General features: G+C 36.8%; 1 protein-coding gene across 2 annotated transcripts in view; it reads right to left on the reverse strand.

Moving 5' to 3' along the window:
- LOC139978993 (focadhesin-like) overlaps nt 1-14,281 on the reverse strand; it is a 32,636-nt gene that overhangs the window by 2,947 nt on the left and 15,408 nt on the right. The window contains exons 12-28 of one of the 2 annotated variants that reach the window (XM_071989632.1): nt 14,123-14,198; nt 13,459-13,593; nt 13,129-13,270; nt 11,320-11,511; nt 10,619-10,737; nt 9,824-9,922; nt 9,334-9,458; nt 8,816-9,041; nt 7,927-8,181; nt 7,432-7,644; nt 6,718-6,828; nt 5,799-5,921; nt 5,097-5,246; nt 4,202-4,304; nt 2,475-2,681; nt 1,657-1,779; nt 572-816 (exon numbers count right to left, since the gene is read on the reverse strand). In XM_071989632.1, the coding sequence (XP_071845733.1) occupies nt 572-816; nt 1,657-1,779; nt 2,475-2,681; nt 4,202-4,304; nt 5,097-5,246; nt 5,799-5,921; nt 6,718-6,828; nt 7,432-7,644; nt 7,927-8,181; nt 8,816-9,041; nt 9,334-9,458; nt 9,824-9,922; nt 10,619-10,737; nt 11,320-11,511; nt 13,129-13,270; nt 13,459-13,593; nt 14,123-14,198 (2,644 nt within the window). Of the gene's footprint in view, nt 1-571; nt 817-1,656; nt 1,780-1,967; nt 2,050-2,474; nt 2,682-4,201; nt 4,305-5,096; nt 5,247-5,798; nt 5,922-6,717; nt 6,829-7,431; nt 7,645-7,926; nt 8,182-8,815; nt 9,042-9,333; nt 9,459-9,823; nt 9,923-10,618; nt 10,738-11,319; nt 11,512-13,128; nt 13,271-13,458; nt 13,594-14,122; nt 14,199-14,281 lie in introns of those variants that run through there. The other variant, XM_071989633.1, reaches the window with a different exon arrangement.

Here is a 14,281-nt window from a genome sequence, read left to right on the forward strand (position 1 = left end):
AAATGGTTTCACCTGAGAACAACCAAGATCAAATAACAGGAAAGCATCTTTTCATTTAATCCTTTTGTTGACTTTGTATTTCTCTATTTTCTGTCTTATTCCATGTCTGTATATAACAAGAAATACTGGAGGGATTTCAAAATACAAAATGTTAAATCATTGGACAGGTACGTAGAGAGTATGATTTCATTCTTACAGTCGTCATATTTTGTATTTTCTAGTCAACTATGAATATCCTTTCAGTATCAATGATCACTTTCAACACCATTTGGAATTCATCTCCTATCAAACGTTTGTCTTTGTTCTTTCCTCACACATTTAGATCCTTCTGAGACAAAAAAAAAAAATCCTGACCTCCCAAATGTTGACCATCAAACTCATCTCTAGAGTTCTTCTATTTTTTTGAGATACATTGGCAAACGGTTGCAAAGAACATTTTGTTTTACTTGCAGACAGCTTGTACCTTTAAATGTGTTCAAAACAACATGCAGGTGACCCCATACCTTATTAACATAATACACAAAATAGATTTGGCTGAGTTTAAATACATGTTTACACTAAAGAAACTTACCAGACTTTCTACCGTCAAGCTATCAAACATCTTTTCTGTGAATTCATGGAGTAACTGCATGACTGACTGAGGGGGCTCTGTTAACCTCAGAGCACCCAGCAGACCCCTGAGGGTGACGATGGAGACCTCTGAATCTCTGCTAATAACTTCCGGCAGAACGAGACTGAAGAGGAAACTCTTCACTTTGTTTACAGGAAGATGCTGAGCAAGAACTGGCAGCGAAAGCAACAACAGACGTTTTGTTTCTACCTAAAAAAATAAAAAAATTTAAGATACATTGTGATCAAACGATGTGCAGATGTTGTGAAGAAACCTTTTTATGAGAGTGAAAATAAAGAATACAAAATATGAGAATTTTGAGGATGAAAATAAAAGAGAAAACACAGTCCAGTTTCTGATGCAAACACAACTAGCAATCAAATCCATACAGGACTGGGATTTTATCACTGCTATGAGCCAGTAGTTTAACAATTCAAGACTTCAGTCAACACATTTCAAATGAGAAGAGATTCGTATGGGTTTGTGGAGCTTTTCCCCATATCAGGCTGTCTAGCACAAAGCTTTGAAAAATTTGGACAAATATAGAAAGATTTGGCTGTAATGGAAGAGAAAAGGAGGTCAAAATGAACATGTTATGACTTTAATCATGCTTATACTGGATACACCACTTTCATCAATTCACAGCATATTGAAAACAGGCATTACAAAGTAAAATAAAAAATGGGAATGTAAATAATACAATAGAAGAAAGTACATACAGATAAAACACTATAAATTAGAGTGACTCCAGCTAGTGACATGACTTTAGTCAAGAATATTACTAATGATTCAACTCAAGCTCAACATGAAATTATTCATTTACAACTCCACTTAGCAGCAGAAACATAGGAAACATCTATGCATTAGAGTAAGAGTTTAGACATTCTAACCGATGCATTAACAAAACAGCTATTTATTCTCTCTCATCTCCTGATCTTGATGATCACATATACTGAACCAGATGGTGAAAACCACTCTCCAAGTCACAGTTAACCTAGTATGCATACGGTTTATTGAATAGACTAAATAACCACAATTTACTTGACCTACTTCTAAACTGTTGTAAAGAGAGGCTGTTGATATCCATGATGAGAGGAAGAGTGATGCATTATGGGAAGATGGACACTGAGAGAGTGCCAGCTCTACCAGGCAGTACTGCATGTGTGGACCTTACAAATGTAAAACAAAAGATACAAAAAGAGACCATGACTTTTGATATCAATGATGTCAGGGAGAGTGATGCATTATGGGAAGATGGACACTGAGAGAGTGCCAGCTCTACCAGGCAGTACTGCATGTGTGGACCTTACAAATGTAAAACAAAAGATATGATAAGAAACCATGACTCATGATCTCCATGACAGGAAGAGTGATGCATTATGGGAAGATGGACACTGAGAGAGTGCCAACTCTACCAGGCATGTACTGCATGTGTGGACCTTACAAATGTAAAACAAAAGATACAAAAAGAAACCTAGACAAGGATTCAAATAGAACTATATAGAAAATGGGTATTTCAAGTTTATGTACGGCATACTCTTTTCGTCAAGATCCTCAACGTAATAACCAGATGCAGTGACTGCTTTCAATGGAAACAGAATACCTTGCAGTAGTATACTTATCTCAGGAATCAGTATACTCAGAATCAGTATCTCAGATTTAAAGCTTACAGAATGGATTGTTAAGGCAAAGAAAAGAAAGGCATACCTAGCTCATTCTATAGTTATACAACAACAAAGTAACAACTTTCATTCTTCCTGGACAAACTAACAACAATCAGTTAAATTAATATAAATGATCAAGATAAGAAGAGTCAAAGATTTCTTAAAGGTGAAAATAGACAAGGTTTAAATAATCATCTCACCGAATGGTAGCCTCAAAAGTGGCCCGATCAGTATCGCCCAATTTACTGGTGGGAGAGAATTGGATCCACTACCAGTGAGGGCAGCACATACAATTTCCAACTGCCACGAAGGTACCACCTCTGGTCCTCGTTGAGCTCCGTCTTGTAACAATTCAGCACAGGCCCGAAGCAGACTATCCTCAGAAAGGTATTCATAGTTAGCAGGTACTGAAGTAGTAAAAGAAGAAGAACTACATTAAATAAAAAATTTACAACCAAAGAAAGAGTCCTTACCTTCATTTTTCATAAGGAATACAGTTAGTCTTGAAATGCCTCGACCTTGCAAACATTTACTTTATCAGGTAACAAAAAAACAAAAACTTCTACCAACTCACTATAACCTACATGTAGTGTTAACTTCAAGCTCAGTGGGGTATATCAGTCCCTACATAGTCAGTGGTAACCATGGCATCAAATGTCTCTTGTGAGGGGGATCACCATCTTTTAGTTACTTGCTACCTAGCTTTGTTTGAGTGTAATTAGTAGGTCTGCTTCCATGCAAAATGTTTACTGAGAAACTACGAGTTCATTACATTTGCTTGATTGACAGTTAGGTCGAATCTCTGTAGTCTCTCTCACATTGACACATATTTCTGGGAACAGTCATTGGAACCTTACACCAACAGTTGCTATTGTCGACTAGGAGGGAAAATGAAATAACTCATTTTGTCTGATGCACACCGTCAGGTGTAATTAGTTTAGAGACCCAAGGTTCAGGAAGCCTTACAGTAGGTTATATGAGACCCTATCCGTTTTAGATCGAACACCGGCTAATTTCAAGCCTTCTCTTTTCGATAAGTGTTCAGAGGATAACAAGGCAGGGGTGTGAATTCACTCCCAATCCTGCTCCCGGGACATCCATTTAACATCCCCATCTGACGGACGAGAGTTTATACCCCAGCATCTGACCACGGCCTCAAGTACTGAGGTAGGCAAAGGCACCCAATTTGACATCCCTGCAGTGTAGCCATGACAAACAAAGTTGTTTCGAAACCAAGTGAAGAACAGAAACAATACCCTTTCCCAAGTTCACAAACCAGAAATACCAAATGCACGGAGACTCTGCAAATCACCACTGCACTGCAGCGATGTTTGATTATGTCAAGAGAATCTGGCTCCTGGAATTATGATCCTGGAACCTAAGGATTGTGAGGCGGACACTCTAACCGCTGAATCAAGCCTTTGGTTTTTAGGCCAAATGATCAGAATAGAACACTCACGACAATTAAAGTGGGTAGATTGTTTTACGTGCCAGATAGATGTTCGTTCTGCATTGAAACAACAATACATGGCAGGTTCAATCCATCATGATACTCTTACTGGTTAACCAGCTGCTGCTGCTGAGTGCAGGCTCAGTACACACATCAGTAACGATATTCCAACACGTCTCCAACACGTCAGGTCTAACTGTCAATGTTTATCTACTTCACAAGTTGTAATAATTATCAAGAAATCTTGTTTACAGCCTTAGATTCATGACTTAACCACAGTATCCTCATCTAAACTCTTATCTTGGCGGGGGGGGGGGGGGGTTTGCTGATTTCGTCTGGTTTCAAGGTCCCCATTCGACCAACTGGACAACAGCTTAGTTGGCAATTTATGCCCCAGTCTGCTCTTAACTGCCCACAGCACTATCACAAATCAAACTGATATATTTTTTAATAAAGTTATCTGTAAAGTAAATGTACCTGCTCCTTTATGGCGTTGTGAGCATGACTTGACGAAGGAGAACGTTCCTAACCCTACCAGTAATGGAGCTTGCAACCTCAGATCCTGACATTCTACAACGAGCTGTAGAAACAGAAGGAATGCAGACACAAGTAAACAACAACGACTATATCAAACAATAAAGATATCCTATATATATCATATATCAGACAGATTAAAAATATAGCTAAAGAAGTGGAAAAAAAACAATATCATGCAGAACATTGTTACATCCCAAACAAGATTAGTAAACCCTTCCACTCTGAGCTTCCTTGTCTCACTAATAAGACTTTTGACATTCAGTGAAAGACATTAACAAAGTTAACGTTTTATACAAACTCACAAAAACAGACATGAAATTTGGAAATAATGACTTTAACCTTCAAATTTCACTTTCCATGGAGTTCATCAAAAATGCGATCTTAAGCAGTCATGCTTTGCTCCATTAAGGTTTAGTAGTGAACTAATAGATCAAATGATATCAATTATCGTAGACTCATCCTGTTCTTCTTTCATTATTTATATCTGACAAAACTTAAGCGTATGATACAAAAATACAATTATTTATACCGATATGTATACACCAGATTCACTGCCTCTTAGTCTAGGGTTCCAATTAATTTTTCCAAGATTGATAAACATTGGATGAAGCAAAAAGGCCAGAAAATCAAACCTCACTATACCTAGTCAAAAATAGTCAAGCGTAGTAAGGCCTACAGGGTTGATATTTGCTGCAGCTGGATTGAATACATTGTGGACCACATATTGGCCCATGGACCACCTATTGAGAACCCCTAATCTGAGTAAATGATAGAGGTTATAATAACCAGATAAGAATAAAGGACATTACCAGTAAGCAATCATAATAGGTTGTACCTGCTCAGTGAGTTTGATTATCTGGACCATTTCTTGTTCTGCTTCAGTCTTGAAGTTAGCAGTCCCACTGGGACTGAATAATGGACCTAGTCCTGAAATGAAGCCCACAAGCCCATCGATAGCATCGACCTGTTGCTCTGTAGAAGAATCCTAGAAAACAAACAGTTCTGCAGTGAACAGGAGGATCTCACAATGTTTTGTTTGTTTGTTCAACTATATTTCAACCATCAACGTTATCAACATTTAACATAATTCAAGTATATACATACAAAGTATATGGTTGTGGGGATCCTTGAAAAGTTCATAAGAACTTGTAAGTGAGGTATCCCCAAATACAAACTGACAAAGTATAACAAAGGTACAAAGTATGACCAAAAAAAAATGTTACAAGAAAAATGAATAATAATAATAAGGAAAATAAAATGGAAGATAAAACCAACTGAAAGTTTATGCTATATTTCTTCAAATATGGTTATAAATTCATGAGTTATGAACACTGAAAAGAGTTTCAAAACCCAAATAGATACTAAGCATTTAGTATTTAGAGCTGTCACGTTTTTTTTCATGGAATGATTAGTTTACAGGCATGTCAACTACCACATACTTACTCCAATCGCACTATTTTGCAAGAAAAATATCTAGACTAGAAGAAAAAAAGTAACAACTTTCCCTCTACAGTATCAATCAGTAAGTGCTACTTACATTGCTATTTAACGTTGCTTTCCATTCTCTCACACTTGACATGATGATGGTGTCGGCGGTGGGATGAGCAGCTACACATAAACTGTGACCAAGAAGTCCTACACTGGATCTCACACCTGTATGCTGTAAATACAAGATAGGTCAAAGGTCAGTATTGCCACAGCAGCTGCCTAAATAGCATTCTACCACACACAAATAAAGAGCACACTACCACCACAATAATGAAAATGTAAAAAAAAGGGTGAAAATATGGAAAAAGAGAACATGAGCTTAACAAGATATTGTTACTTTTCAAACAAATATCAACACTAAGCAAATACCTAGAACACTTTCACAGCAGATGTCTAACAAAGTTGGCTAATATGCAATACCTGATGCAGAGTACACCAGAGTATTGCCATTTTAACTATAAGACACACCCTGGTTAAATTAACTTATTCCTGATCTGTTTTTTATCCTGTAGATATATTCGTTATCGTTCACTATAGTGTCCTATACACACAGATTAGTAACCACGAGTAGAACAACGTGAGTGTAAGCAAAGGTAGAAGTTCTCTTGTAAGTAAGGTATGTGTTGTGAGTACAAAGCTCTTACCACGAGTGTGAGTACATTATTTTGCACTAGTTCCTGCGCTTCTATTAAAATATGCCTGGAGTACAAGTACGAGTACAAATCTAAAAAGCTGAGTACCAGTACAGGGAACTATGCAAGTAGTACATACTCTCTATAAGTCTGTTTACACATCTAACTAGAAGAAGACCAGAAACACAAATGGAATGAAATGTTAAGTAGGAGCCTAACATGTGTGCCGCTTTCGATATGAAAGCATATAAAAGCATATACTAGTACATCTTCCTGATGATGAAAATGTCAGGCATTATGGCTTTAGCTTCCACAAATAACAATTTCCTTTCTTACCTCCCTCGATAATTTCACCAGTTCCGTCACGATTGATTCAGCTTCTGTAGAAGTTACTATGTTGCTGTCGAAACCGGAAGCTGTCAACATCGCTATTGTCAGACCGAAAACCTAACACGAAGATCAAGAAATATACATGAACATCTCAAATAATATAAATCATGTCACCATAAACGTTTGTTTGACAATGTCATTAATGAAAACCATTTGATTGAAAACAGACTCACACAACAAAAAATAGTACTCCATTACCCCAAAGCTACCTTATGCACAAACCTATGACAATGTGATGTCATCCATATCAATAAAGATATAATTATATTTACTATAAAGATAAAATGTAAAAACAATAACAAATACAGAAGGAAATGCTAACAAAACACCTCAAAACTACTATCAGATCCTCTCATGAAAATGTTTGCCTTTCGAAAGGAAGATGACACGTGGGGTTGCCTCTGGATTGAATCTCGAATCCCCACTAATGACACCATGCACCCAGAAAACACATAACCACCAAATTTCCATTCCTGTCTGGTTAATTAAATCCATTTTCTGTTTTAATAATGTATGAATAGCTACTAAAAGAAATGTGTGCTTGAAATATAATTTAAAAAGATTCCCAAATGAGGAACATATTTCTGTTGTTAATCTCCATATTGCATGCTTCAGTCTAATCATCAAATCTGTACATGCACGCATTGTATTGAAACTTACTGTACAATGAAGGTGAACGATATCCTCTCCTTGTATTGCTGCCCTCAGTCTGGCTAGCACTTTAGTAACTTGCGAACCTACATGAAGGGAGCTATCTGCTGCCATCGCTGATAATGCCATTCCCAGTCCCAACATGGCACCAGAGCTGTGCTTATCCTTGGCAAAAGCAAGCTTTTCAAGCTGATCTAAAGAAGTGACAATCCTTGCCAGGGCCTGTTGGTACAAATCAATTGTATAAATATCTGGAAAAATATCATAACAGTATTATATGGTATAAACCCATTAGCAGGATTTGGGCTCTAAGAGGGAGAAGGTGTGACAAGGAAAATCAAGTCTATGTAAAATTTTCAAACTGAATACTTATAGACGATATCAGTCTGACCTACAAAAATGGTCGTCGAATGGACTATTCACTTCTAACACTCTCGACTGAATCTTGACACTTTTTTTTGTATTTTTCCTTCATTATTAGAACTGTGTTATTAGCCACATTACCTCATCTCCGATCACTTCCACATATTTCTCTTCAGATAGTTTATTCAGTAACAGGCCCATAGCGACACCAGGTAGCATAGAACAATTATCAATGGCTTCTCTGTCAGAGGGGGCTGTCTCAATCCCGATGAATGAACAGATCGCTTTAATGATTTTATCAATAAGATTCGCATCGACAGCAATCAACATTGGTGCAATCTGTGATAATCCCAACGCTGCCACCAGTTTGGAACTTTTGGATTCATGTCTAAAGCCCTGCAAGAGAAATAAAGCAAAGGAACAATAGAATGGTAAATTATGCAAATATGTTAATGAAGTAAACACATAGGTATACAGTGTGTAATCCTGCAATGCATTTCGTAGAAAGTATACAAAGAATTATCAACAGCAAAAGAGTCGAGCAATATTGAAAACAAAGATGGAAAAATCTGTTGTGTATTTGAGTTTAGCATCGTTTCAAGTACTTCATTTAACATCACCTGTATCGAAATTAAGCACAACCATGTACCCCTTCAAGTTAAGAGACGCTTTCTCATCTGACTCAGAGAATGAAAAACATTTTTGATGGCTGATAAGTAGTAACCATTAAGAATTTGAACATGGTTAGATGTTGGGAAAGTTGTCTCTGACATTATCAGCCAAACCGAGTTCAGAAGGAGTCTCGGTTGGACATCACCCTCCTGCGAACAAAGTAGTGCATACAATACCGATTCCCTTGACGCACCAAAGAGGAGGTTACTAAGTCACAAAAACAAGTTTTTTTTTCCAACACTGTATCACAAAAGAGTGCAAAAATTGCATCTTGCTAGTCATGGTTCCATTTTAGGATCTTTGGTTACATCATTTAGTCGTACATTCCTCTGTACGATAAGTAAAATCACTCACTTACCTTCTGACACCAGCTGAAGATTCTCTGGTTTGTTTTATAAGAGCTATCTAAAACTAACAGCAGGGATTCGACAACCATGGCAAGCCATCTCTGATGACTCACAGATTCTGGTGCTAACGTTACCAATTTACCAGCATCTGCACCGAGGCTCAAGTAATGTTGAGTTGACACCACGGCAAGCCCAGCCAAAGCAAGTAAACAGTTGGGATTTGCTGAAGTATTATCTCTGTCAAATGGATATGCAGAAGAATGCAATGTCAGAAAATATAGTCAATACTCAATAGGTCAAAGGTCATAATTTTTTTCTTAATTGTTACTGTTCACAGGCTTCTTTATTTATTCAGCGAAAATACTCACAAGTGACATAAAAAATAAAAGAAAAAAATAATAAATAATTCATTTTTTTTATAATATGAATACAAACAAGGATCAATCCTGGCTATTCTTTTGCTATTAAGTTAGATGGTAACATTACAGATGTAATGTATTATACTACTCATGCATATTCATAAACTTACCTAGCAACGTTTTTCAGCTGGTCACATAATTTATCCCTAGCTTTGAGCCAGACAATCATCTCCACTTCTGGCACCTCATCTTCATTACTGTTCTGACCTTGAGGGGCAGCTTGAGCAATCATTGCCTAAAGTTATATAGTACAAAGAAAATAATGATCATAACTGGAGCCACATAGTAAAAAGAGAATAATGATAATAACTGGAGCCACAAAGATAAACTAGTGAAACTTCTCTTTGAAGGATACTATTAAATCTTGGTTTGCTTCTATGCCAATGAGGATTGTATTAGTTTTTACCAACTTGTGTAGTTCTCTGTTACATATTGTCAGAATGACAAAAAAAAAGAAGTTTCTCCAGCAAAATATGAAAGTATCTATCCCGAGATTCGTTATAGTAAAATATGAGTTAAGAGTGTCTTTGTTTCTGAGTCTTTGTCTAAGAGTCTGGTAACAACCTTATCACATGGTGATGATGCTAAGACAGTACTCACATCAATAGTGGCACGGAAGACTTTCGCCATAAATGAGGTCCAGGCAGACGGAAGCAGCAATAGACAGAATGGATCTCCTGTGAAACACGAGAGGGGAATCTGAAAATAATAATATAAGGAAGATCATTACAGTCAAATGTCAAATATTTGACATTTATCACAAATAAACACCACAAATATGTAAATATTGGTTATAATCGTATGTATGCATTCTGACAGAGGACACTTTCAGCACCTGCAGTAGCTTGGATAACTATACAGAGACATCATCACACAAGCATCATGCAAGCAGTCGTGAAATTAATTTGATTTTATGACAAAGTACACAAAATAAGAGTATTTTGGCTTGTATACATGGACATGAAATAAGGCCACTACAGTAAGCTACAATTGTCACATGATCGACTTCTCAGCCAAGATCTGCATTAATAAAGTGAAAATAGAAAAAGAAAAAAGAAAAAAATTGTCCTTTTAATAAAAGTAATTTTACAACATGATACAGTGGTATTGATTATCACTCAAACCATGAGTACAATTAATTAGTGCAGAAATCTTGTCTCCAGAGATGTATTGGGATGCGTAAAAAAATCAAGCGCTCCTCATAAGAAACCATAAAACGTAAGAAGTTATTTTGCCAGATCCTTTCATTTCTCTCTCTTTCACCAGTTTTACACTACATCCTAGTCACTTTGTTTTTCTGTTTATAATGCAGTTGATATAGCTTTCTGATGAAATGTTGTTGTCACCAGGTAAAAACACGACCTGTCTATTTATCGTCCACATAATGTTTCCTACCTCATTCAAGATGATTCGTAACATGTTCAGAAAGAGTTGTTCTTGACTGAGTAAGTGTCGCTTTCCTTGCTTGCCTCGGGACTTGTCAATCTTTGGTTGGTAGCAGAGCAGAAGAGCCACTAACACATAGGAAAGAATACATTGTGAAATAAAGCAAGTAAAGTCCCAATTTGTTTGATTCTTTCAGCAAATCCTAATGATCAAAAAGTTTAAGAACTGACAAGCCCTATTCAATTTCAACCTTTGGGTATACCTTTTGCAAGATTATTCTTTCAACAACAAAAAACACATCCCTGAAAACACAGCATGACACAGTTGGTGAGATAAGAAGTAAACTGACGTCGTAAATGTTCATTTATCTAAAAGACTCCAAAACTTCATAAAGATACATCCAAAGTGTATATAAGCTAATATAAGAGTTAAGAACAATAATAAGAATAATAATAAGCTAAGAGTTATTAACTGACATGTACTTGTCAATGCCTGTGTTAGCTGCACAACTGACTGAAAGTATATCTGGAGATAGTGAAATGGGCAAAAAATATATCCATTTGTTTATTATGATCGGAAAACAACACTTATCTAAACAATATCTACCCATAAGCCAATGAATCAAGGGAAAACTGGACAGTGAAATTTATTAACAAATTAGAAAATTAAAAAACATAAATAAACAAACAACCAAACTAGAAAGTATCTACCTGCTAGAGTAGGTTTAAGTCCTGGCTGTTTGTTTGTTTCATATTTGCCGTAGATTATGGACGGAATGATATCAACCAATTTTTCCAGTAGGGATGAGCTCTGGGCTTCTTTCTTTGTAATGGTAAAGTTTAGGTGTCTTGGAATGGTAGCCAACTCCTGCTGAATCAGGGAGGAGAGTAAACTCTGGAAACCTTTAGAAGAAAAAAGGGAATGTAGTGAAATGTATTTTGCGTTTTTTCGAATTGTTGTCTGTTATATAACATTTGGTAACTTTGTTTGACCATACCTCAAATTGTTAAGATTCAGCTGCATAATTATTTGCTCATGTTTAAACGAGTACCTTGCGTGATTGGCTTGTTGAACCCTCGTGATTTATGTTATGTAATAGGTCCTTTTCAATGTCCTTTGTTATATATTGGGCGCACACGGAAAAGGGACCACTGGCATTGGTTGCGTTTAGCCAGAACACATAATTTATATATTAAGATCTGAGATCCATGCGAAGCCAATGGAAAGTAATGCCACGTAAGCAGTTGGTGATAGTGGTTGCTGGAAGTTCTAGACATTAAAGGGCTAAAGAGGTATTTTGGTGTTTATATATTATAAGTTAAATGCTTTCTTCATGTGTATTTGATGGTTCATGTTTGTGCAATAGTGAAGTTTGTGTAGTTTTATTTATGCCAAAAAACAAATTATAAAAATGTTGTATTTAGTACTGTAAGTTTTCTATTTTTGTATTTTCGATAGTTTTACGGGAGTTATAGTCATAAAACAAGTGCGGAGCTAATAAATTGAGGTGACTTTACTTCTTGTTCGAAACCATCCGTCTTTTTGCGTCTTGCCACGACCGGTACAGGGAATATAAAAAAAGGGATGTTCAGGAGGACATAAATTATTAATCGTTGCAAAGTGTAAACGTATAAATATCGTCCACAGCAACATTTATCCTCTCTTGACAATGATTCAAATGCTAGGATGGATCTATGTACACAACTGTCAACTGGAACGGACAAAACTTTGAATGAATTTCTTCAAAACTGTTGAGCTTGTCTTGAATTTACATTACACTTGTCTTCCTGTTTCCTTATAGTTTATTCTGACAGCGACTTGATTAAACGGTTATACTTGACTAAGTTGACCAACATACAAACATGTTTTAACTGTGAAATCATATTTTTTCAAGGTATTATAAGCATTTAAACTCTTAATGACATCAAAAGCAGATATTGGTATGTGATCTTTTGTGACCTCAGTGATTACGTCAAGATATACTTTACCCGGAATGACGTTAAGTTCAACATTTCAGCAATGCAAGCCAGCAAGGTGATATGGAGTTACTAAGCTGGAAATTGGACCAATAAGTTTCATTTGTACATTCACACTCATCAAAAACAGGTGACTGCACTAGTGGGTGAGCAGTGTTTCTATACAACCATCTCTTCATTCTGGGCTTTTCCACCTCCTAGGGTGTCTGTAAAAAATTAGAGGGAGAGGAGGGGGGGGGGGTGGACATTGAGGTTGACGGCAAAGAAGTTCACAGGAGGTCTGAGGAATAACTGGAGTCTGTCAAAGCCAAATGGGTCTGCCGATATTTTACTGGATTATATACCCTATCAAGACAGAACAGGTCTGAGGGTGTCATCTCAATCAAAGAAAACCAAAATTCTCCTTACCTCTTGCCTAAACCATAGTGGGGATATAGTCAATGGTGTTACTCTATATGTCAGGGGATTGGTGCACATTTCTTATTTGTATCAACATGGAAAAGAGGTTGAGAGCCTAGGCTTTTAAAAGATGAGTAAACTCACCATTCCTAGATGCTTCCGGTAACATCTTGAGAAGTGAGATGAAGCAATAACCAGGAACATCCTCTGCTTCTTCTTCTTCCTCTGTCTCCTGCTCCTCAGATTTGTCAACTTCAGCTTCCTGACCTTTGACTTCTGATATCACCTGACATTTGTGATCAATGCAAATCAAAAGCTTTTAAGTGACCCTCCCGTTCAAAACACTTCCACAAATGTAAAACATAAAATGCCTCTATTTGACAGACACAGGGAAAGCCAATTATTTACAGAAACAATATTGGAGTTACAAACATCTTAATATCAAGCGGTCAATCCAAATGGGACTATAATCACCTGCTCTGGCAAATCCTGTAAATAAAATTCTTCGCTTTCAAATTCTGCCAAAGCTGAATATGCGGCATTGATAACCCCAGGGTTAGAATGTTGCGTCCGTTGCCACAGCAAAGTCACAGCATGCTCGCGAAACTCCTGCAGATTTAAGGCAGAAAGGATTCCAAGATATCAGAAGCCACCTTTTGACGGTTTCTTGATGTAATGTAGTAGAGAAACGTGTAATTTCAGCTAACAGTTAACGGTTATAAATTAAATAGTGCCTGACTTTTTCTCAAAGGATCATAGAGAATTACAACACTGAATGTGAACGGGATGGGAATTCCAGTGCAGCTAATGTTGGCTGACAGGGAGTAAGTCCATAAGATGGGAAAAAAAGAAGGTTTGTGAGAGCAATGACAAAATGCATGTCACCTGATTTGGATATAAATGGGACCCTGCATCTGATTAAACATTGGGGTAAATAAAACAACTTTACTTGAATCGAGAGACACCATAGACTGACAGAATTCCTAATTGGCTCAATTTATCAGGTAACATCATATTCAAAGCCATGCAGTGCCTACATGAGGCTATGACTGGGGAGTGAGCTTAATTTAAGAGACCAAACAGACCTTAATTAAATCCACTGTGCTTAGAAAGAGAGGCAGAGATGTTTGACAATTACCTCAAATTCATCTGTTTCCACCGCAAGCTCTGGCACCGATGATAACAGATTACAAATGCTCTCTTGTACCTTTGACCTGTTATGAATATATATCAGAAAACTGAAGATCATAATCTATAAAAAAATGATGAGATACAGCCCTACTTGAAAGAAATTGAA

Source organism: Apostichopus japonicus, chromosome 13 (assembly GCF_037975245.1).
Source record: "Apostichopus japonicus isolate 1M-3 chromosome 13, ASM3797524v1, whole genome shotgun sequence".
NCBI classification, from domain to species: domain Eukaryota; kingdom Metazoa; phylum Echinodermata; class Holothuroidea; order Aspidochirotida; family Stichopodidae; genus Apostichopus; species Apostichopus japonicus.